The 26,457-nt window shown below is 35.4% G+C and overlaps 1 protein-coding gene and 1 long non-coding RNA gene across 9 annotated transcripts in view; one reads left to right on the top strand and one right to left on the bottom strand.

Annotated features, from left to right (window-relative positions):
- LOC127866745 (casein kinase I-like) overlaps window positions 1–24,407 on the bottom strand; it is a 28,136-nt gene extending 3,729 nt beyond the window's left edge. The window contains exons 1-11 of one of the 7 annotated variants that reach the window (XM_052407525.1): window positions 24,218–24,405; window positions 24,014–24,096; window positions 21,481–21,591; window positions 16,196–16,344; window positions 15,647–15,875; window positions 15,207–15,377; window positions 14,208–14,356; window positions 12,814–12,943; window positions 10,847–10,870; window positions 9,636–9,683; window positions 5,674–5,817 (exon numbers count right to left, since the gene is read on the bottom strand). In XM_052407525.1, the coding sequence (XP_052263485.1) occupies window positions 9,664–9,683; window positions 10,847–10,870; window positions 12,814–12,943; window positions 14,208–14,356; window positions 15,207–15,377; window positions 15,647–15,875; window positions 16,196–16,344; window positions 21,481–21,591; window positions 24,014–24,089 (1,059 nt within the window). In that variant the 5' untranslated portion in view covers window positions 24,090–24,096; window positions 24,218–24,405 and the 3' untranslated portion in view covers window positions 5,674–5,817; window positions 9,636–9,663. Of the gene's footprint in view, window positions 1–3,642; window positions 5,818–9,635; window positions 9,684–10,846; window positions 10,871–12,813; window positions 12,944–14,207; window positions 14,357–15,206; window positions 15,378–15,646; window positions 15,876–16,195; window positions 16,345–21,480; window positions 21,592–21,654; window positions 21,766–24,013; window positions 24,097–24,217 lie in introns of those variants that run through there. The other 6 variants (XM_052407521.1, XM_052407520.1, XM_052407526.1 and 3 more) reach the window with 6 other exon arrangements.
- LOC127866761 (uncharacterized) lies at window positions 1,186–3,234 on the top strand. 2 transcript variants are annotated; one of them, XR_008043091.1, is made up of 2 exons: window positions 1,186–2,696; window positions 2,865–3,234. It is a non-coding gene; the product is annotated as an uncharacterized LOC127866761 (long non-coding RNA). The 2 variants fall into 2 exon arrangements; XR_008043090.1 differs by having other exon boundaries at window positions 1,186–2,472.
- Window positions 24,408–26,457: the final 2,050 nt, after the last annotated feature.

Genomic DNA, 26,457 nt, shown 5'->3' on the forward strand with positions numbered 1-26,457 from the left:
TATCCCTAGGCCTAACGAAACAAAGAAATATCATTTGCATCATTCCACTTTTGAGCAACATTCTGTGATGTAAAGTAAACCATTAAGGGCAAATTGGTATTCCAAAATATATTTGTTATCTGACCATAAAATGACATGATTTAATCTTAAACCTTTACCACATAGATACGTATTTTGATGCATGTGTAGTCCCTTAGAAAGTTAAATTTAATTAAAGACCTTTCTTACTAAATTCAAGATTTAAAGGCTTCATTTCCAACCCTTAGTTACTGATGAGCAGCTAACAGCATAAAACCTGAACAGCCTGCGAGTAACCAGATATGCTGGTTGCAAAAGCCATTTTTACTTTGCTTCCAATGGGGGTAAAGGGTTAATGCAATACAAGTTATTGCTTGCAAATATGTAAGAGGTCAAGAATTTAGCAATTTGTAATATAGATCACTTGTGCAAGTTTGTTGCGATCCAACCAAATCTGCACAACAAACAAGGCAGAGACAATCCAACCAGTCACACAGTTGTTTGAATTTGGCAGTTTATTAAAATTTGTTTGTACAATATACAACATGAACATGTAATGGACATAATTATACATGATTAACTGAAACCATGCAGCATATACTATGCATCAAGACAATAACTCTCAGGTAAATAAACATTAGCAAAGACTCGAAGCTCAACAATGATAATGCAGACTTGTTATTTTAGACTCATTCATGAACATGTTTTTAAAAATACATATAGACAGAAAAGCATACACACACATTTAAAATTCAACTATCCTTTAAAATATGAATCAGCTGTCAAACTTCACTTTTCCATAGATATTATCTTACTTATTTATTTGTTAAACTTTGACAAAAATGAAAGTATATTCGCCATATATGGCAGGTTAGCACAAATAATCAGGGTTTAAAAGAGACTCCCCTTAAAACCAAAATTTCCATAAAGCAGAGTGTTGTCCCTGATTAGCATGTGCAGTCCGCACAGGCTAATAAGGGACAATAGTTTCTCAAAAGACTGGTTTTTTGTTTAGAAGAGACTGCCTTTAAGCCATAACATTCTATAAAAGCTGAAGGAGTCATCCCTGATAAGTCTGGTCAAATTGCCGGCTAAACAAGGTCAAATCTTTACACACATGCATTTAGCCTTGTTGTCCCTGCGCAGCTCATTACTACTCACATGGTTTTTGATGTAGAATTAAGCACGCAGCTGTATGACCTGAATTTCCTAATAAGCAGACAGTCAATAACTGTAGAGGTAAAACTGTCAATAGTTCTACGGCAGATCACACATGGAAAGTACACAACACCAGTGCCCATTGATATACGAGTCAATTAAAAATAAGCATACATCGCGCCATCAAGGGCATTTATTTAGCTTCTCTCACACTGTTTAACTTTGCACCGATTCCTACATTCATGTTATGTATTGACAGATAAACCGGTAGCATTATGTACATTTTAGTACCCATCTGTCCATTCTCATTCATCAATACCCATATACAAGCTGAGAACACGGCTCTTCCATCTGTCCATTCTCATTCATCAATACCCATATACAAGCTGAGAACACGGCTCTTCCATCTGTCCATTCTCATTCATCAATACCCATATACAAGCTGAGAACACAGCTCTTCCATCTGTCCATTCTCATTCATCAATACCCATGTACAAGCTGAGAACACGGCTCTTCCATCTGTCCATTCTCATTCATCAATACCCATATACAAGCTGAGAACACGGCTCTTCCATCTTTCCATTCTCATTCATCAATACCCGGTACCCATGTACAAGCTGAGAACACGGCTCTTCCATCTGTCCATTCTCATTCATCAATACCCATATACAAGCTGAGAACACGGCTCTTCCATCTGTCCATTCTCATTCATCAATACCCATATACAAGCTGAGAACACGGCTCTTCCATCTTTCCATTCTCATTCATCAATACCCGGTACCCATGTACAAGCTGAGAACACGGCTCTTCCATCTGTCCATTCTCATTCATCAATACCCATGTACAAGCTGAGAACACGGCTCTTCCATCTGTCCATTCTCATTCATCAATACCCATATACAAGCTGAGAACACGGCTCTTCCATCTGTCCATTCTCATTCATCAATACCCATATACAAGCTGAGAACACGGCTCTTCCATCTGTCCATTCTCATTCATCAATACCCATATACAAGCTGAGAACACGGCTCTTCCATCTGTCCATTCTCATTCATCAATACCCATATACAAGCTGAGAACACGGCTCTTCCATCTGTCCATTCTCATTCATCAATACCCATGTACAAGCTGAGAACACGGCTCTTCCATCTGTCCATTCTCATTCATCAATACCCATATACAAGCTGAGAACACGGCTCTTCCATCTTTCCATTCTCATTCATCAATACCCGGTACCCATGTACAAGCTGAGAACACGGCTCTTCCATCTGTCCATTCTCATTCATCAATACCCATGTACAAGCTGAGAACACGGCTCTTCCATCTGTCCACTCTCATTCATCAATACCCACGTACAAGCTGAGAACACGGCTCTTCCATCTGTCCATTCTCATTCATCAATACCCATATACAAGCTGAGAACACGGCTCTTCCATCTGTCTACTCTCATTCATCAATACCCATATACAAGCTGAGAACACGGCTCTTCCATCTGTCCACTCTCCTTCATCAATACCCATGTACAAGCTGAGAACACGGCTCTTCCATCTGTCCACTCTCCTTCATCAATACCCATATACAAGCTGAGAACACGGCTCTTCCATCTGTCCATTCTCCTTCATCAATACCCATGTACAAGCTGAGAACACGGCTCTTCCATCTGTCCACTCTCCTTCATCAATACCCAGGTACAAGCTGAGAACACGGCTCTTATACTAACAATACATCTTCATTACTGACTATCGTTCAGTAAAAAACACTTTATTTTACCACCACCTATAATGTTTATATATTATTACAAAAGTCATCTTAATAGACTGAAATCAAAGTCAAATGTTCGTGCCCAGGTCAGCTAAAAAGGTTAACAAAGGAAACTTAAAACAGCTTTAGTTGACCAATTGTACAACATTGTACCCAATGACAACTTGTACATGGTATGATTATTTCAGAAACATTATAAAGAGTACAATTATTCTAAAGATTGTAAAGTAAAGTTAAGTTAATAATTTAGTTAATGGATGGAACGAGATGTTAAACAAAATAGATAGACACTAAAGAGCACTTTAATAAAACTGTAAACAACCTATCATATAAAAATATATAAGTTATGCAATAAACTATTTAATCTTAAATGAAGTATTGGAATAACTGTAAAGAAGGTAAATGACATTGTAACACAACACCATAAATGACTAAAAATGCAAAATAATTTTATAATGTAGCAATGCAACAACCAAATATTAAAACATAACAAAGACAATCTTACAACTACATACATCAAAAGTAAATTGCATTATATTACAAGTTATAGATATTTATTTTAAAAGTTAAGTAAAAAAACCAACATTGTTTTGAAATAATGTGAACTGATTTTTTATACGCAGCATTAAAGTCTCTATGCCTTTTAAACAAAAGATCAATTTTGCATTTCAAATACAGATACAAATTGAAAAGTATGTGCATGTATCTCTTCGTTCCTGTTATACTAAACAAGTTAAAAAATGTAGTAAAATTCCCCATTGGTCTGAGAAAATAGTTGTCACCAAAAAATTAGTAATTTATTGAAAAAAAATAATTACAAAATAAAGTATTGAAATAACTATTTTTTTTTTATTGCAAATTAAAATTCATAATGGTATTCTTGTCTGGCTTTTGTTGTCAATTTTAAAAGTGTGAATCTCTTGCATCAATCAATCAATGCAGATTAACAAATTTGTACATATTACTTACAGCATTTTTGGTATAAGACTAAAGTGTTTGATGTCAAATTTGGAATCAGTTAATACACTTGCACTTTAACGCTTACATCGATGTTGTAGATATAACATTATAGGTCATAACAATTGAATGCACAATGGTTATATACATGTAGCAGTGTCCTCTATACAGTCAGATTTACAAACTCGTAATGAAGCTATTATTTACACATTCATCACAATGCCAACAAAAATTATCACAAATGTTACCTACAAAGATATTGTTTTGGTGAAACGGCTATGTACATATGAGCACAATGAACACTGATAATGTTATTTAAGAGCTCTGAACAAAGAAGCAAGCTTTGCAATAATGTCTTTAAAGTTGCAATGTCAATAACCAAACTTTAATATAGTGACAAACAAGAAAGAATTAGAATCTTGAAAATAACTGCACTGTCTTCTTTCACTTACTTTGTAAAAATCATTATGTTAGATAGCACATGTCAACAGTCGTTTTTTTGGCACATGCGCCTTACACAGTTTACAATTAATTTTGGCATTTTTTTTCATTGAGTGCATTATTTTATCCGTTTGCATCCATGTACATGTAGTTACTAGACTCATGAAGCTGAAATTTGGCACATCTTCATAACAAGACAGCTAGTTTATGACTGTAGTATTTTTTAGAATCGCAACACAAAGATTTAATTGATATTGCAACTTTAAATTACAATGTGGAAAGACTGTGTGATGTTGCTTCACCACAATAATGTTTATATTGCAGAAAAAAAATCTCAAACTGCAAAATCATGTATATATATGTCTGCATTATATTTCATGTTTTTTTTTATATATTAACTGACAATTTCATGGACACGTAAATCTCTAATTTCTGATTTTGGAAAGTCTTAAACATTTTAAAACTGCCATTTAACTTATGTGTTTGTTATTCATGTCCAGGATATATTCCTGTGGTTTGAGTACACTCACAGGCAGTGGGCCAAATTAATAACATGCTGATTCATGAGTCCAGTGTTAAAAGATTATAGAGTCCAGCACTATTTATAATATGCCTATAAACTAGTCCATTGTTTTGAAGTGGAAGTAAACAGATTATGGGGAGTGAATGACTTTTAAAAAGTGTTTGAAGCGACAAAGCTAATTTCTAATAAAAAGTATTATTCAATAACAACCATGGCAATACTGATGACAATCTTACCATAACCGACATAATTAGAGAAGGCCCAAATAAACCTGTTTTTAATTTATGTAAGCAAATTACTTGGCTTAGTATTCAATAAAGCTTCTATCACTCTGTATTGTAAATATTGGACCATTTAAAGTACAGTATTTTATCAGAAATATCCTTGTACAGTGGCTGAAAATATGAAATGTCAGCAAAGTTAACAGTGTAATCAACTCCAGTTATAAATCTACGAAAATTCATGTAAAAAGTATAATAACGATTTTGCAGTATTCCATACACAAGAGACAGTATTAAATTAATGGAATTTTCTTAAAAGCAACCTTAATAACAAGGTGCCAAAGATTTTTCATTGACAAAATATTCTGTCCCTTAACTTTCTCAATATAACTGCACTGGTTTATTCAAAGCTACTTAAAACATTTTCCATGGTAAGAGTCACGTCTTCTTGTATTCCTACGGACAGCTATTGCTGTCGTTGCCTTGATGACGCGTGGCCCCGTGTGTCCCCTTGCAACCTCCTCTGTTTTGCGGTCTCCCCTGTTGCCCCGGCAACTGGCACTGGAATTCCAGAGCCCTTTGCACTCATTCGTCCCCCAGAGGAGGGGGTTGCTAGGCGACTCTCACTCATTCTAGTGTCCATGGGAATTTCTCCCGTGCCCCCTTCCGCCCCCCGGCTGGCAATATTCAGTTTGTTTGGAACACGCTCCTTACCTGCCCTGCCACAACGCGTCATATCTGAGGATCAAAACATTCATGGGTTAACTTAGACAATAAATAAAAACGATGTGTTTGCAGAAGTTGTGTAAATTACTTATAAATCATCAGCCTAGCATTCATTGCGATGGGAATCAAAACTTTATTGCACAAATATCTCTTCTTTTTAAGCAATATTTTTGTGAGCATGATTTTTCATACAATATAGCCAATGTTGTGTCAAACAAACAGTATACATTGCAGACAAAGTATGTGCTTTGATTATTTATTTTTTTAATTTGAAGAATTTTTTGGGAAAAAAAGAGAGAAAACAAGAGATTGCCAAGCAATATCGTCCCCTATCGGTGAAACTCCATCATCGTCAGATGTTTTTTATTTGTTTTTATTTATTGCCACAGCAACCATAATTATTGATGTAGGAACAAAATGAAATGATGTGCATAATCTCCATATTAAAACCTATCCATATTTTAAGTTCATGAAAAAATATGAAGAACTTTTAAAGTTATCGCAGGATCCAAACAAGAGGGCCAAGATGGCCATAGTTCGCTCACCTGAGAGGAGTCGGTTCATTTAATCTTTACCAAATGTCAAACTTGACCTTGATATTGTCCAGACAAACATCCTGTTCAAGTTTCATCATAATTTCATCTGCGAGTCATGATCAATGTACCTATGAAGTTTCATGATCCTAGCCGTAAGCATTCTTGAGTTATCATATAGAAACCATTTTTTCTAAGTTGAGTCACCGTGACCTTGACAGCCATTGTGTGAATATGTTTTTGGGCACTGTGACCTTGACTTTTGACCTAGTGACCTGATAATCAATAGGGGTCATCTGCGAGTCATGATCAATATACCTAGGAAGTTTCATGAACCTAGGCATAAGCGTTCTTGAGTAATCATCCAGAAACCATTTTACTATTTCAGGTCACCGTGACCTTGACCTTTGACCTAGTGACCTGAAAATCAATAGGGGTCATCTACGAGTTATGATCAATGAACCTATGAAGTTTCATGATCCTAGGCTTAAGCGTTCTTGAGTATCATTCAGATACCATTTTACTATTTCAGGTCATTGTGACCTTGACCTTTGACCTTGTGACCTCAAAAATCAATAGGGGTTATCTGCAAGTCATGATCAATGTATCTATAAAGTTTCATGATCCTAGGCATAAGCGTTCTTGAGTCATCATCCGGAAAACATTTTACTTTTTTGGGTCAACGTGACCTTGACCTTTGACCTAGTGACCTGAAAATCAATAGGGGTCATCTGTGAGTCATGATCAATGTATCTATGAAGTTTCATGATCATAGGCATAAGTGTTCTTGAGTTATCATCCAGAAACCATTTTACTATTTTGGGTCATTGTGACCTTGACCTTTGACCTAGTGACCTGATAATCAATAGGGTCATCTGCGAGTCATGATCAATGAACTTATGAAGTTTCATGATCCTTGGCATAAGCGCTCTTGAGTTATCATCTAGAAACCATCTGGTGGACGGACGGACCGACATGAGCAAAACAATATACCCCCTCTTCTTTGAAAAGGGGGGGGGGGGGGCATAATGTGAAAACTGCCCCCCTCACAGCAGCCATGTTATTCAACTGACCGGAACCATTTTTGAACTCAACTCTCATATCAAAGAAACAAATGTTTTGAGCAAATTTCATGAAAATTGGGCCAAAAATGTGACTTCTACTGTGTTCACATGTTTTCACTATATGCATATAGAGAAAAATGCCCCGCCCACTGGTGGCCATGTTTTTTCTCCGATCCCGACCATTTTCAAACTCGTCCGAGATATCAATAAAACCAATGTTTTGACCAACTTTCATGATGATTGGCAAGGTTTCTCTATAGCCAAATAGGGAAAACTGCCACTATATACATAAAGAGAAAAATGCCCGGGCCACTGGCGGCCATGTTTTTTCACCGATCTCGACCATTTTCGAACTTGTCCGAGACATCAATTGAACCAATGTTTTGACCAATTTTCATGATGATTGAGCCAAAATTGTGACTTTTAGAGTGTTTACAAGGTTTCTCTAGAGCCAAAGAAGGAAAACTGCCCCCCCACTGGCGGCCATGTTTTTCAACGGATCGGAGCCACTTTTGAACTCAACCAAGATATCATTAAGACAAACATTTTGACAAAGTAACATGAAGATTGGGCATGAAATGTGACTTCTACAGTGTTAACAAGGTTGTTGTTTTTTTTACCTAGTGACCTAGTTTTTGACCCGGCACAACCCAGTTTCGAACTCAGCTGAGATTTCATTGGGACAAAGCTTCTGACCAAGTTTCATGAAGATGGGACAAGAAATGTGGCCTCTAGAGTGTTTACGAGCAAATGTTAAAGGACGGACGGACATACGATGGACAAAGACCAGTCACAAAAGTTCACCTGAGCAATCAGGTGAGCTAAAAAGTGTGATGGACAGACTGACGGACAGACTGACAGAGCGCACACCCATAAGTCCCCTCTGGTTTCACCGGTAGGGGACAAAAAGTACAGGGTACAACAATTGCTCATAAACCACCACAACAATGTAGTTTGATTTTCTCAATGTACATTAAGATAACTGAAGTTTTTATTACAACTATACAAGTGGCGGATCAACAACAGTTTAAACAAATACAGGACATGCAGTTATACAGCAATAAAACAACTCATGCTAGGGAATAAAAACATTTAATACCACACATATCTAAAAAGTGCAATTTTAAAATGCAAAACTGACAAGCATATACTTGCATCTTTTTCTTTTGTTCTACCCATTTGACCTAACTTTTCTAAGTGTTTCAAAATCGTTCAGTCAGTAAAATTATTTAAAAAAATGGATGAGAACAATTAAATACCAAACTAATATCATACTCATTGATTCGTAACAAATACTAGCGATACTTCTGTGACTTGTTTTTTATGACAACAATTTGAGATGTTTGGAACCTAAAAAAACAATGACATTGGAATTTTGAAAGGAGCTCATAGAGACCTTTAACTTAGCTGTTCAGAATGCAGGAGCAATTGTTAATTATTGAACTATTATATAATTTAAAGTAACACAAAATGAACTTGAACAAATGTTAACCAAAAGAATTACAATCTTAACTAACAAGCAATATATTTTGCAGTACTAATATTTTCTAAAAGCAACATACCAAAATGTGTATTTTGCATTATGCAGTTTAGTAAAACTATGCTTGTACATACATGTATTCACAATAAGAAAAGACAATTGTTCACTAGGAGAGATCTAGAATCACAAAAGGTACAGGGTGCAGCTAAGAAGGGGCAGGGTGGATTATGGAACCTTTATAAGGAATTTCCTAGGTTAGGTTTTTTTAGGTTGAAAGGTAATGTTTTTTAATTTCCAATTGAAAATTTCCTCAACCTAAAGGAGCAGGAGGGGAGAACCAAAAAGAACAAGTGGCAGCACCCTGATATTCCACTCTAGACCTATCCCTATGTAGGTGCTTTATATGTTATCTTCACTAAAGCTGTTGCACATTGAATGTTCGTCAATTATCAGCAGCCATTGCACTTGATTTGAAACGAAGATTTCCCAGTTCTATGAAAGACTCGATATGTGTGGTATCGAATGAAAAAAACGTCCACCAATATATTAGTTAATAAGCCTTTAACCTTTGTTTTCAATGTATAATAGAACAGGAAGCATGCAAGTATTAAGCAAGATTATATAAAAAATACATTTTTCGGTGTAATAAATTAACATTTAACGCTTTGTTGCCTTGCAAACTTTGTTAAATATCTGTGAAACATTACATTGTACACACACTTATTAGAGTATTAAAATACACATAAGAATTACCAGAATATTTCCATCTGTTTCACTTGAATTATCTTCTCGTCAATCCTTCTGATGAATAAAAACATCACGAAATACACGCACTGGGGAGGTCAATACACCTACTACGTAAATATTGAAGCAGATTTTGTTCAATGTTTACAAAGAATACCCAATCAGCTTTTAAAGAACAATTATTTTTCTCTGTGATAAAAAACACATGCACAAATAGAAGAATTATTATGTTTATATGCATCAACTTAAGATTAGTAGACTCGGTATTCAAGTGTAACCCAACCAACCCTGTTTGGACCAAATACAGTCCATTGATGGAAGTACATCAGTTAATTAACTAAGCATTGACTCCTATATTATACAGTGTTTATTGGGTATCATATATGAGCAGGGCTCACACAAAATAGGGCTTAATGCATTTGCAAGTGTTGTACCAGATAAGGTGCAGTCTGTTCAGATTATCAGGAATTACACTTTCCATTTTAACTAGATTTTTTGCTTAAGACCCCTTTAAACTAAACTACAACAAGCAAATTCGTTGAATTGATATCCCCCGCCAATATGCTTCTGGACACAAAAGTGTTATATTTGACAGTAAAAAAAGCATTTTTTAAGATACAAAGGGCCATAACTCCGTTATTAACAGATGGTACACAATGCCATTTGGCGTGCATCATCCTCTTATGCATATATATACTCATTGCAAGTTTCAATGAAATCTGCCAAAGCACTTCCAAGATATGGCTCCGGACACACAAAAAAAGCACTTTTTCAAGATAAAAAGGGCCATAACTCTGTTATTAACGGATGGTGTACCATGCCATTTGTCGTGCATCATCCTGTTATCCATATATATACTCATACCAAGTTTCAATGAAATCCACCAAAGCACTTCCAAGATATGGCTCTGGACTTATGGACGGAAAGACGGACGCCAAAACAATATCCCTCCGCCTATGGCAGGGGATAAAAACAGAACGTGTCGTCCCTGATTTGCCTGTGTGGACTGCACAGGCTGATCTGGGATGACCCTTAACAAACATGCATTAAGCCCCATTTTCCTAGAGCAAGGTTCATATATACTTCCGATACAGATGTACAAGCTGCAGCAGTAAGGTATGTTCAGTACACTGATGAGCAGGAGTCTGCGAGATATAGTGTACCCATAGAAAATATGTGTACAGGTAACATACAGGCGTTTAAAGCAATAGCATGCTTACCCACTGACCCACTCATAGTCACACCTGCACAAGTGGACAAGTCTTCAGAAGCATTCAAGATCGTTTTAAAAGTTTACTCTAATTATATCCTAGTCTGGATATGCATCAATTTTAAGCTAATAGGCATTTGTTACTTACAGCTTACATTTTTTTACTGTTTGAATTACTGTGTTCAAGTTTCTTTTAACAACATACGATAAAATGCAGGATGCATTAAACATACACCACTTTAGGATTAGGGTAGGCACATCAGGGTTCATACTAAACTCACATCTATCACAATATCCTGATTTGTCATTTAAATGTCAATTTACTTATTTTCAAAAATCTAAGAACAATTAGACAATTTAATCAAGAAAATTATTTAATTACATTTAATTATTATTTTCTGTACAATAAATAGTAAAGAAATGTGATAAAGGATAATAATATTAAAGCGGTGAAGAGCAAAATTCAGACTCATAAAATACCTTGGGTGAACATGTAAAACACCATCAGTAAACAAAAGGTATGGGTTGAAAACCAACAGTAAGGGGATCAACATTTTACAAACAATAAAAAAAACATGCTTGTTCACCAATGCACCACAAAACAACTGTCCAAATTTGCATTTTAATGTCATTTGAACCAGTATCTGTACAATTGAAAAGCATATTAATAAACAAACACGGGTTTATTTATTATGCACAAAAGTCTTCTTTTCAAAGCAAACCTGAGGGACCTGCTTTCTACTAACATCTTTATGCAAGTTTATATTCTTGCAAAATAAACATCTATCTACAAGTAACAACTGTATGCACTTTCTAACAGGACTATGAAAAAAATGCTAAATGCTACAGTATTTTAGACATGTATTGACTTCTGCTATAATTAAAGGAAGTTTGAATATACAACAAAAAAAAAGTTGTTAAATGTGTGACACAATACAAAATAGCCAAAAATGAATGAAAATACATGTGTATGCAGCAATGATGGATGCAAATGTCACCATATTTGGAAGCAACTAGAAATGTGTCACAGACACTGATGCCCCCACAACACATTTTTGGACACAAACAAATCTATTAATTACAAAAGTAGACAAAATAATTCAGACAAAACTGTTGCAGTCATTGCACATTGAAAGTTTGCAGAGGATTCAAACTGTATTTAAAGAGAAAGTGAACAAAAACTCTGCCAAAACTTCTCTCAGACAATTCCCAACATTAAAATCATCTACACATTAAAGTCATTTCAATGTGAAAGTTTGAGCAAGATCCATCCACTGTTTGAAAAAGGAGTTGAATTTACAAAATTGGAGACAAAATATTTAACATCGAAAAAACAAACATATTCCATATTCCTGCCAAAAATTATCACAGCCAAAATACCTTATTTACAATTATCTTCAACATAACTTAGAGGAGTTGAAAACACAACTTATAGGCGACAGAAGACAAACACACAAAGAGCAATAATTCTTAAAAAATCATTGCAGCCTAAATTCCTTAAATTTTTCTAAACGATTATCTAAACATGAAAGATATTTAACTGGACAATTCTAGTCGCAATCCACTCTGTTGTAAGAGGAATTCAAAACACAAGGTTCTGTCAGTACAGGCAGACATATGGACGGGCAAGTGCAAAGCTTTATGCCTTCCACTCTGTAGGGGCATACCAATTAAGTTTTTAAAAAGTAACAAATTGATCTGATAAGTCCAGAAAAATCTACCTCGAAATAAGCAAACCATTTAAACAATCTCATCTTAACATAATGATTCAACAATCAAAACTATGAAACTTGGCAATACAATTAAACAAATGACATAATGTAATTGAGAATTTCACCTCAATAATGAACACTTGAAATTTCATTAGATTGATTTGCCTTCCCCATACACGTGGCTCTATTATGGTGACGTTTGTTTCAATGACAATGGGTGTACACTTTGGTGACTACACTACTGTGGGGTGCCTGCTCAACTTACTTCCGTACTCCCCAGGTGGGGTGGCTGTAGCCATCTGTTCAGTGCGGCCACGGGGCTGTGCCGTACCGTGAACTGGACGTGCTGAGAGGCTCACCTTGCCACGCTCTGCATCGTCACTGTTCCTGCCACCCTGCAGATCAGTTTAGTATGGATATCAAATGTATGAAGAATTGCTCCACCTTGGCATTAAATATTCTACATTAATGACACTGATTATTGTAGATATACAAATTGTTATGGCTTAATTTTACAAATATAAATAAAACAAGGGACAAAATTGTCACAAAACCAGGTTTTCAACTCAAATTGTGACCTTGACCTTGGAGATATTGACGTAATTCTTTCGCGCAACACACCGTCCAATGATGGTGAATAAACGTGCCAATGATTATAAAATCTCACAATGATTGACATAGTTGTGGCCCAGACAAGCTCATTTATGGCCATTTTTGACCTTTGAACTCAAAGTTTAACCATGACCTTGGAGATATTGACGTAATTCTTTCGCGCGCCACACCATTCAATGATGGTGAACACATGTGCAAAATGATTTCAAAATCTCACGATGAACGACATAGTTATGGCCTGGAAAAGCTTGTTCCGCCCGCCTGCCGACATTCGCCAATCTATTAACCAGTTTTTTCCTTCAGAAAACCTGGTTTAAAACTTTGTCAATAAATATAAACTTTATCCAAACATATTTGTTGAAACCCTTTGGGTTATAAACACACATAATTTAAACCAACCTAACAGGTCATTTTGCAGCTAAGCGCGACAATGTTCTGTCATGAAACATTTCTCTACTATTTTTTGGAGTAGTAATATTTATTTGAAATACCAAAGCATGTATACATAGACCCAAACTACAATATATCTAATGTGACCAATTTAAAAGGTGATTATATAACCACATATGGATAATTATTTTTATAACCTCAAATGTTAATGGATAATCATGTTATCAAATGAAGACAAAAGTAAATATGAACACAACATTTTTTGGAATAAATTAATCAAATATAAGGAATCCGTTTAAATTTCTACATAAACAAAGAATCTGAATGAAGACACGAGCATGTACATTTAATTCAAAAGTAAGATTGCTTATGTCATCTGCAGTTTTTATTATTTGAGATTCGAAGTTGAACAAATAGATCAACATTAAGACATTTTGTAGTCTCCATTTAAGAATCAAAGTCAGTCGAGTCAAACTTTGAGGATTGGTAACATTAAAATGAATTTTCAAACTAATTGGGCCAGGTTGGTGCACAACCATTCACATAACTAAGGAAATGAGCTATCCTGTCTGTGCAAATGGAATTTTAATTGCAAAGAGCTGAGAATATTTTCATCTATACAACTCCCCCTTAAAATCATTTTTCACAGAATCTTACGAATTTCAGCATGTTCCAGTCAAAGACATAGTCATATGTGAATCCCTGTCGATGGAATAGGTTGCGAAACAACTGTCGGAGATACGAGTAATCTGGCTTGTCATCAAAGCGCAAGGACCGGCAGAAGTTCAGGTATGTCGCAAACTCGGCTGAAATTGTGATTGAATAAGTTGTCGTTGGTAACACCACAATGACAACACATAACTATGTTGAAAGATAGTTTGATGAATGTCAACACATAACAATTAAAACAACAAACAAGAGATGTGTTTGTCAGAAACACAATGCCCCCTATTGCGCCGCTTTGATATTTTTTACCTTTGACCTTGAAGGATGACCTTGACATTTCACCACCCAAAATGTGCAGCTCCATGAGATACACATGCATGCCAAATATCAAGTTTCTATTTTCAATATTCAAAAAGTTATGACCAAACTTAAACTAAGGTTAAAGTTTTAGGAAAGAAAAATACAATATTTGACCTTTGACCTTGAAGGATGTCTTTGACCTTGATGTTTTACCGCTCAAAATGTGCAGCTCCGTGAGATACACATGCATGCCAAATATGAAGTTTAACCAATGTTAAAGTTTTGGGACACACATACAATGAATGACACACAGACAGGCAAAAAACAATATACCCCCGATCTTTCGATCCGGGGGCATAAAAAGTTGTTTCAAATATAACGAAATTATGCTACAACTGTTTTAAGTTAAATCACTTAAAATAGTGTTGTATGTTTATTATTCATTTTCAGTTTCAAACCCCCATATAATTTCTTTAAAATCAAGCAGTTTCCCCCCATACAACTTTACCCATAGCAACTGCATTCCTATAGCAATAACATCATGTAAAAGTTACCATTAAATTAGTTTATAATGCGCTATTATTTCAACTAATTAAAGACTAGTACCCCTTCCCATGAGTGTAATATTATAAATTAAAATACTTTTAAGCAATTAGTTTTAATCCATGCATTTTCATGGCATCCACTTACATGGGAACCCTTTACACAATTCTTCAATGGGCGTGGACATCTTTTTCTCACTGATGCGCTCGTATTTCTGTCGCTTTGTAGCGGCCTTGAGGCCCTGCCAAGGTAGACTGCCTCTCAGGAAGTACATAAAGATGTAACCCAGGGACTCCATGTCATCACGACGACTTTGTTCTAAAATACACGATACAGCCACGTTACTACTTTAAGCACTTATCATTCTGATGCCTCTAACCTGAGACGGACTTCCAAAACCATGACTGATATTCTGATATGCTTTATGATTAGACTTTATCATCATAGCTGTCCTTAAGATATATACTACAACTCACTACTATCAATATTTTAAGCTAAAGGTAAGCAAAAAAATTAAATACTGAAATACAGAAAAGAATAAAGCATATAAGGAAAGCCATAACATTATTCCATACACAATCACTTACCTATGCCTAAATGTGTGTTTATACTGGCATATCTAGCTGTGCCAGTGAGATTCTTGTTTTCTCGGTATGGTATATGCTGATGTGTGCGAGCATCCCGGTATTTTTTGGCCAATCCAAAGTCTATAATATATACTAGATTTCCTTTTTTGCCCAGTCCCATGAGGAAGTTGTCTGGTTTGACGTCCCTGTGTATGAAGTTCTTTGAATGTATGTACTCAATCCTGCTGATCTGAAACATAGTACAGAGAGATGATGCAGATCTTAACAAGCAGATTTGTCATGGAGTCCATACAAGAAAAAACAACAAGAATGTTTGTGAATAATATTAGAACATTTATTTAAACAACAATACATGTAATTACAGTGCATTGTAGTGGAATGAACCATATTTTCAATTTTGCAAAAGTTTTTAAAAGGCATTTGTGTCAGTTACAGAACTACCATCTAAATATGTTTAACATTAAGATATAACTTATAGAGTCTTACAACTTACAAACAGCCGAGGCTTCTATCTTAAGGTAATCACTTAAGCGTAATGGGACCACATACCAATTGGTCGGCCAGTAGGAGGACAGTTTTTAAGCTGAATTTTCTGGAGCAAAAGTTGAAGAGATCTTCGAGACTTGGTCCAAGGAGCTCCATCACCATTACATTGTAGTCCCCCTCTGCTCCACACCATTTTATGGTAGGTATGCCCACTGAATACAAACATAGAAAGCTGTCAGCATAGTCTATAAGAATGATTAAGACTATGTACTGCATCTATAGCTTTATGAGCCTCGCTCTGGGAAAACGGGACTTAACCCTTTGCATGCTGGGAAATCTGTCGTCTGCTAAAATGTTGTCTGCTTAATTTCTAAAATAAGCATTTTCTTCATTTTTTTCAAAAAATACTATTAGAATAGCAAACAGTTTGGATCCTGATGAGACGCCACGTTCTGTGGCTTCTCATCTGGATCCAAACTGTTTGCAAAGGCCTTCAAAATTCGGTTCCAGCACTGAAAGGATTAATGTGTGTGAATAAAGTGAAGTCTCTGATTAGCCAGTGCAGTCTGCACAGGCTAATCAGGGATGACACTCTCCACTTCAACTTGATTTTAAATAAGAAGTGATTTCTTTTAAACAAAAATTCAATAAAAATTAAACTTTACACACACGCATTAAGCCCGGTTTTCCTAGAACGTTGCTTATATAAATAAGTCTTTGTATGTACTGGTAATTGTCTGAAGATCCCTTTTTATTTATTGAAGGGATGGTATTAGCAGTTCATTTATCCACCATTAAATTATTTTCATAAGAAAACTCAAGGGTTTAAACTTAAGCTTTTAAATCTTAAACATTCAGGTACACAAAGATACTAAAATAATATTCTCAATTTCTATACTTGCAATGAAGAGACATTGTAAAATAACTTGTTCCAGCTTACTCCAATACTGGATTAGATCATATCCATTTAGATATTGAACAATACAAAAATGCCTTTGTTTTCCTCGTAAAGGCTAGAAATTTTCAAACAGAAACACTGTTTTCTTATAGTTGATGCTAGTGTTTGGATGGGCAAGGTAAAACTACAAATGAAGCCATGGTGTTTCAAAGCAGGAAAAACAGTTTTAATTAAAATACCATGTCTAAAACAAGAGATGCGTTCGTCAAAAACACAATGCCCCCTATTGCGCCACTTTGAAATAATTTTTTTGACCTTTGACCTTGAAAGATGACCTTGACCTTGAACTTCCACCACTCAAAATGTGCAGCTTCATGAGATACACATGCATGCCAAATATCAAGTTGCTATGTTCAATATTTAAAAAGTTATGGCCAATGTTAAAGTTTTCGGACGGACAGACGCCATATATTTGACCTTGAAGGATGACCTTCACCTTCACCTTTCACCACTCAAAATGTTCAGCTCCATGAGATACACATGCATGCCAAATATCAAGTTGCTATCTTCAAAAGTGAAAAAGTTATGGCCAATGTTAAAGCTTTTTTTTTGACGGACGGACTGACATACACACATACTGACATACTGACTTACAGACAGTTCAACTGCTATATGCCACCTTACCGGGGGCATAAAAATACCTGACTGAGTAATGATGTATTTAATCCTCAAGCATACTAAATCTGCATAAAGGTTCTAGAACTGAAAACTTATACGTTATTTAAATCATACAATATAAGAATAAGTATGAAAACAGACTGGATTTGTATTACTGTAGGTACATGACAAACCTGAGATCGTTACTTTCTTTGTCCCATTTAAAATCAGTAGACAGTAACATCCACTTTAAGCCAAGCAAAAGAAAGGAAGATCTCGGTTAAAGTACGGAAGCAATGGAGAATCGATAATTCCAGGTAAGAAAATCTCATAGTTTACTGATTTTGGTATGGTATAACTTAAATAGCAGGTGATCCCATTTTGTCAACCATAATACTGTTGCTTGTAGCTTTGCCTTACAAAAGTCTTACTCGAATTAAGCAGAAAGTAAAAAATGTACAAAACCACTATTAAATGTCAATATTATAATTAGCTGTTGAGCATAAAGCAATGAATAACTGCAGTATTTAATTTCACTTTAAAATTTTAACTTGCTAGTTGGACCAGTTACTTTGGAAATGTACTTGCCAGAAACAATTTTTACCAAAATATTGACAACAAACAACAATTCAGTACTGTTGAAAAGAAAATTCCCTGGAATCAGTGTATGTTTTTTAGGATGTTGAACCATCACCATACTTTAAAACTTGCAAGAACTAAAGCATGGCACTCGCTTGAGTTCTTTGATTTAATTCCTTACTAACCTATAGTTTTACAATAAAAGCCAATAGGAATCAAATGTGATGTATTAAAGTAAAGTGCCTCTTTACAAAAAAGCTTAACATTGATGTATAATGAGCAGTTGCATATTGAACAGTAAAAAACAATCAATATTTTATTTGATAACAAGTATATTCGCATGCAAAAATTAAGAAATGTACACAAACAGAATAATGATTTTGAAATAACTGACTTGTCCAAAATAATTCACTAACAGATCTACATGAAATTTTATTATCTGGCCATTAATATACTTACTTGCCATTGGAGGTCCAGAAAATGTGAATTTCAAAAACTGTAAGTGGCATCAATTTGAATGTTTGATGTTAGCATACAACTGCTAGCAGAGTGCTATGAAATTTAGTATTCCTTTAATTATTGTTTTAATAATGTAACACACAAAGGAAGCAAAATATAAACAGCAGGATGGAAAATAACAAGCAGGAAGTGCTTAAAAATCCCCTTGGAGGTCCAGCATTGATATATATTATCATGCATGTCACAATAACAATCAATGCCATGGTGAACAGCAGGTGAAAAATGGAATTACACATTAAAACTAAACCATGCCCAAATAACAGTTTTGCAATAAACAAGGGCTGTTTGCAAAACATGCATGCCCCCCATATGGGCTGTCAATTGTAGTGGCAGCCATTGTGTGAATACTTTTTTGGCACTGTCACCTTGACCTTTGACCTATGAAGTTTCATGATCCTAGGCATAAGTGTTCTTGAGTAATCATCCGGAAACCTTTTTACTATTTCGGGTCACCGTGACCTTTACCTAGTGACCTCAAAATCAATAGGGGTCATCTGTGAGTCATGATCACTGTACCTATGAAGTTTCATGATCCTAGGCCTAAGCGTTCTTGAGTAATCATCCGGAAACCCATCTGGTGGACGGACATACAAACGGACCGACATGTGCAAAACAATATACCCCCTCTTCTTCGAAGGGGGGCATAAAAAGCAAAAACTTATAAACATGTACAAACTAATAAACAATTCATAGTAATTCACTTATTATATGTTGCAAATTTAAAATCTGAATACTTTGATAAACTTTTGTAAAGGATGTTAAATATCTTCATGGTTAAACATCAGATGTTTCGTTATTAATTCTTTGGTATGAAGGCTTTGCATTTTGAAAACCAATACATAATGATTGATTTCAAGGAACACAAGATATGATAGTCAACACTTCGAGAACAGAGTGCACATTTCCAGAAGCACACACCTAAAAGGAGATATGCTATGCTTTTTAAAACCCGTAAAAACTCCTTATTTAAAGAATTTAATGCATATAAAAACAATTTCGCACCTCACTTTGATTCAATGACCATGTTATAAGTGAGAACAAGAAATCAATATGACCAAGTCCCAAATTTTCACATATTCTGATCTACTCGCCATATTCATTCAAACTGGTAGTGATGTAGGTTCAACACATGTTCAATCACCCTAAATAAAGAACCGGCATAATAGGGCTTCGGATGTCCCACAGCTTTAGTTCGAAAATTGATGAAAATGGAATATGATAGCCATTATGACAAGTTTTCTGTTCCACCTTTCATGAATGAGACGGAATATGTTTATTGTCAGTCATATTTTTCTGAATCTGTCTCGGACAGCAAGTACAAGATGACCATGCCATGGTGTTGGGTATATGGATTGGTAAATATATTATTGTCTTATTTTTGTTCATGCACACGTTGGAAACAAAACAATTTTATTTTCTCTGATTGTTATACAGTACAATTGTGTTGAATACAACTATGTTGTACAGTTAATAATTATCGAAACAGAACGGATATTTGCCAGAATTATTATTTGATTAATTAAAACTTCAAATACAACTTCAGTTGTAATGATGTGATGAAATCAAAACCAGGGCATGGTGTAGAAAAAAGGGGGCAGGTTGGGACTTTGGTGCGACAGGGTCCTGCAACCGTGTTAAGCCCTAGTTTGAGAGCGATTGTTTAAGATACAAATTGATTTAATTGGGGGAGGTCTAATATCTTATCTGATACCAGTGTCTGCCATAATTAACTTGAGATATATCCACTTATAAGACACATTTCAACACCCAAATAACTATGAACTACATCTCAGGATATTTTCATCTTTCAAATAGCATTTTCATTAAACATGACAATTCATGTTTAATAACGAATTCATTTTTTGCTGCAGATTTCCTGGCAAAAACCTCCTGCAAATACTAAGCAATCTAAGCCAAGTCACTCTAAACCCTTCCTAAATTCTCTTGACTGTGCAAAGGGAAAATTTAAGAAGTCATTAAGGCAAAGCAAGACAAACATTCTTGTTATAGTTTAACACATACAAAAATTTATTAGGCAAACACAAAAAAGGTTTGTTTATGTTAATATGCCAAAAAACTATGGGTTGGTAGGTATTATTTTAAACAAGACTTTAATTGACAGCATTGCAAGTCATGAATCAATACTAATCTATCAAAATATAAAGAAAAAGTGTCAATTCCAAAATGTTTCTGATGTCATTTTGTTAAAATGTGCTACAGAACTCTTTGGTGTGTAGTTTTTAGTTACAAACTTATACATCCAAGTTTTCCTCTTTGATAATGTTAAGTTAAAAATGCAGAATAATTTTCATGCGCTTAAAATCGGAGAAAGGTACACACAAAACACACAATTACTGTGTATTTGTAGCTGGAATTCGACCAAAAATCAGATCCCAATTTCAGACAAAACTGTTTAGCTGGTGATTAAAATATTGGATAGGTCGGGTTACAAGAAACAAACCCTTTTTGTTGCCTTACCAAAATTTAATATTTCTAAACATTTTAAAATAAATGTAAAATTATGTTTATCTAAATAATTTAATTATTAATTTGACACCTTGTAACAAACAAATACAATACACATATACACCACATGACTAGCATTTGTTACAAGGCAGGCAAAGCACAGGAGAGCCATCTTGGCAGACAGGTACAAGGCTGGTTTGAGTCTCTTTTCTGGGCATTCAATACTAACCTCCGCCCTGCATCACTCTGTAAATTTTGCTTTCAATGTGCAGTTGAGGATGCTTAGTTTTCACATATTCAAGTTTTATTCCGACCTCCTCGCCGTTGGAAATATCGGTGCCTGTGAGAAGAACAATGGTTAGCAGTATTAGTGGCATAAACTGATCTGTTAATCAATACTGACCTCCTCCTTGCATCATTCGGTATATTTTGCTTTCTATATGCAGCTGGGGATGCTTGGTTTTCACACATTCTAGTTTGATAGCAACCTCTTCCCCATTGGAAATATCTGTGCCTGTATAGATAGCAAAATTGGAAGAAAAAGAACACATGTCAGATTTAAGTACTTAAATATATAAATATCTGTAAAAAGGGAACTGTTTAGAGTTCTTTTAACATACGAGACTGCAGTCTCAGAATAAGACATTATCAGCATTTTGCATTTCTATTTGTGGGATAACAGTTCCGCACATTATACGTAGCATCTCTAATTAATTCTTCATTCAAAATACCTAAAGAAACGAAAAAAATAATGCAAAACGAGAAGTAAAAGGCAGTGCATGTACATGACATGGCAGTAATCTTTAATTAAATTTTACTCATAAAACAATAACCAATAGTACACTTCTACATGATAGCGTTTTTATCTTTTTAAATTAAACAACCATTTCAAAAACATTAAAAGCACAACAGGATTATAAATTTGCTCACATCTATTCTGGCACTTCATGTAGTCAATCTAACCTATGTCAAGTACAACTTACTGTCTGAAAATATTTTATAACCAGCCAGAGACTTCTAGTTATACACTAGCTGAAAGTTTTTTAGAAGTTTTCTTCTTCTAACAACACGTGCCTACGGAGGCGTATTTCGGGGCAATTGCACTTAACCGGTACGTAAAAATGAACTGAAAAGCGTACCCTAACCCTCACCCGCAACACCTTAATAGGACCTAATAATCCTTTTTGTCCTATATATTTCCTTAGTATCGGGGGCTACCGCCCCCACACCCTCGCTTTGTTGATAGTGGTAAACAACTGCATACCGGTAAAGTGCAATCTAGCCCATAATTCATATGATGTCCACATAGCAATCGGGAGGTAACAGGTTCTTTTTAATAATTTCCACTGTGGAAGCGTTCTTTAGATTTCTCCAAGACACAGAGTACTGGTTCTATACAAGACTACTTGTACTCAAAGTGAGTCCAGAGCAGTCCTGCACTAATTTAAGCCCAGTATGTGCTATGTAAGGGTTTGGTTTTGTGATTGGCAAAGATGTACTCACTACTCTCGACAAAATATTGTTTTAGGTTATACAACAATCTTAACAAAATTATGTGGTATTGCTTCTGTTTGGCTAGCTAAAGAAACTTCATCGTACAGTTTATATAGTATTGACAGACCTGTACACTGAAGCCAACCCCGTATCGAAAGTCAACCAGAGTCATAACATATTTATGTCACGCTATAAATCAAAGAAAGCTCATTTTCTTGGAAACATTTCTACATATATTGGTGAATGAATATAAATTACTGCATCATGGATTATTTTAAGGTTCAAATGTTTCAAATGCATCTTACAATATATGAAAATAACTCTCATCAGTCTGAAATTCACTATTTTGACGCCATTGTCGCTTTGTCATGTGAAGAGTTTTCATTTGGATACTTTCGGATCGACCTTGACATTTTTTGCTGAAATTGTAAACATTACATTCGTTTTCTGAAATCTATTATTTGTGATAAACAACTTACGTCTGGATTATAAGATTATAAGTGTGAATCAGGTAGTTTTAAATAATATTTACTTTTGAGTTTGTATTTTCACTTCAATTTGTTAACAAAACAAGCCAGAATAATTTAAAATACCGGGAAATGTCATTCTGAATTTGAAAACACTTGAGCGCATGTTACGTTACTAAAAATAGAAATAACGTCATACGACCGTGAAATCTCGGGAGATTCGCATTTCAAGTAAGTCTGTCACATGGCTGTTTTTCTCTATATGTAAGAGCAGAATAGATAATTTTAAATGTTAAAGATTTTGTGAAAGAATATATCAGTTAAATGTGAAAAATGTCAATCTTTCTGATCAAGTGGTTGATTTGGACCAATAACTGCATTAAAAAGCTGTTTTGGACCGGTTTTGTTAACTGTCAACTTTTAGGGAATTTCTGGTTGACTTTCCTAATGGGGTTGGTCCATAACTATAAAGTCGCGCCAGTCAAAAATCATAAAAAGCGACATTTAAAGTTATGGTAGCCAGAACTACTGCTTGGCTACAACGTTTTCTTCATAAAAAAACATTAAATAGTCAAAATGATAATGCTTCAACAAAATCGAGGCTCATTAGATAAAGACAATTTATAGCCAAGGGAAGCCCTAAATATATTATTCTATAATTGATATTTTTACGAAAAACTGTTCATTTAAGTTAAACAAAGCATAATTAACATTGATGACATAAGGCGAAGTCGTCTTATTAATGATGATTCCATTCGAAAATGATTTGACTCAGAATAAGAACGTAATAATGAAATATACCCAAATATATGTCTCCAAACGACCCACTCCCGATTTTTCGACCAAGTCTATACTTGTTGCCTACCCTCAGCTCCATTTTGAACCTGAAAACGAACACGGAAATGCGACAGCTGTTAACAATGTTCAGGAATGTAGGCAGGGAAGTAAACACAAAACAATATCTGTAAACAAAAGATTAAAATTCAAAGAAAAATATCAACTAACCTGTTCAGCTAATGGCCAACATATGTCAATAAATATAAAGTTTAATATCTACCTAATAAACTAATAACAATTAAATGGGTCAAAATATTGGTATTTTATGTCAGATTAATCAGATATTTGTTCAATTATTTCTCGTCCGCCATTATTTACAGGTTTTGACAGCCGTTGTTGACGATAGTGCGCAAGCGCGAAATCTTTGTTCCGGTTTGTATACACGAGTACCCGGATGCAAATGACATAACGCGGGAACGAATGTCAAGATTCTTTTTAGCTCACCTGATTGCTCAGGGGAGCTTTTGTGACCGGTCTTTGTCCGTCGTACGTCCGTCCGTTCGTCCGTCCGTTAACATTTGTTTGTAAACACTCTAGAGGCCACATTTATTGTCCAATCTTCATGAAACTTGGTCAGAAGCTTCGTCCCAATAAAATCTCGGTCGAGTTCGAAACTGGGTCGTGCCGGGTCAAAAATTAGGTCACTAGGTCAAAAAAAAGAAAAACTTGTAAACACTATAGAAGTCACATTTCATGCCCAATCTTCATCTAACTTTGTCAAAATGTTTGTCTTAATATGTTGGTTGTGTTCAAAAGTGGTTCCGGTCCGTTGAAAAACATGGCCGCCAGTGGCGCTCGATTGGTCACTGTCGGCTCGGGTACTACTTACATGTACCCTGGGTACTCTTAAGTAGACTAACATGTACCCCGGGTTCGGTAAATATACTAAAACGTACCCGGTAATTTTAACGCTAAATCGGTCGTTGTCGGCAGTTTTTTAAATTAATTATGTTCACATGTTTTGTTATTTTTTCTGTTAAATGGACTCGTTATTATCGAAACTCATACTCAAAAAGCATGTTGATGCATTTTTTTTAAAAGAGAAGTTTGTTTATGATTAACAACATCGTTTTACGATAATCGGTAGCGCGTTTTACGACATCGTATTTCGGGCGGGAATACAACTTGGGTACAGTCTTATATCGACCGGGTACGTTTAAGTATATTTACCGTACCCGGGGTACTTGTAAGTATACTTTAGAGTACCCGGGGTACATGTAAGTAGCACCCGAGCCGACAATGACCAATCGAGCGCCAGTGGCGGGGCAGTTTTCCCTATTAGGCTATAGAGAAACCTTGTTAACATTATGAAAGTCACAATTTTGGCCCAATCATCATGAAAGTTGGTCAAAACATTGGTTTTATTGATTTCTCGGACGAGTTCGAAAATGGTCCAGATCGGTGAAAAAACATGGCCGCCAGTGGGCGGGGCATTTTTCTCTATATGTATATAGTGAAAACATGTCAACAATCTGAAAGTCACATTTTTTGCCCAATTTTCATGAAATTTGGTCAGAACTTTTGTTTCCTAGATACGTGAGTAAAGTTTGAAAATGGTTCTGGTCCGTAAAAAAACATGATTGCCAGGGGGACGGCGCAGTTTTCCTTATATTTATAAAGTAAAAAGGCTTGTAAACAATCATGAATTAAGGTCATGTAAAATGCGATACAACTCTTCTAAATATAGCATTTAAGTTTACAGTAGTTACTCCCCTTTGATTATTAATGCTTTCATAATAATACAGTGTAGATTTGTGTATCCTTTATGTGTTAATTGTTATTCGAGGTTGCATGTCTTTTATAGCTCACCTGATTGCTCAGGGTAGCTTTTGTGACCGGTGTTTGTCCGTCGTCCGTTCGTCCGTCCACATTTGTTCGTAAACACTCTAGAGGCCACATTTATTGTCCGATCTTCATGAAACTTAGTCAGAAGATTTGGCCTAATGAATCTCGATCGAGTTCGAAACTGGGTCATGCTGGGTCAAAAACTAGGTCACTAGGTCAAAAAAATGAAGAAGCTTGTAACACTGTAGAAGTCACATTTAATGCCCAATCTTCATGTAACTTTGTCTAAATGTCTGTCTTAATGATATGTTGGTTGAGTTCAAAAGTGGTTCCGGTCCGTTGAAAACATGGCCGCCAGTGGGCGGGGCAGTTTTCCTAACATGGCTTTAGAGAAACCTTGTAAATACTCTATAAGTCACAATTTTTGCCCAATCATCATGAAACTTGGTCAAAACATTGGTTTTATTGACATGTCGGACGATTTCGAAAATGGTCCAGATCGGTGAAAAAACATGGCCGCCAGTGGGCGGGTCATTTTTCTCTATATGTATATAGTGAAAACATGTGAACACTCTAGAAGTCACATTTTTTGCCCAATTTTCATGAAATTTGGTCAGAACATT

This window comes from Dreissena polymorpha, chromosome 2 (assembly GCF_020536995.1).
Source record: "Dreissena polymorpha isolate Duluth1 chromosome 2, UMN_Dpol_1.0, whole genome shotgun sequence".
NCBI lineage: Eukaryota > Metazoa > Mollusca > Bivalvia > Myida > Dreissenidae > Dreissena > Dreissena polymorpha.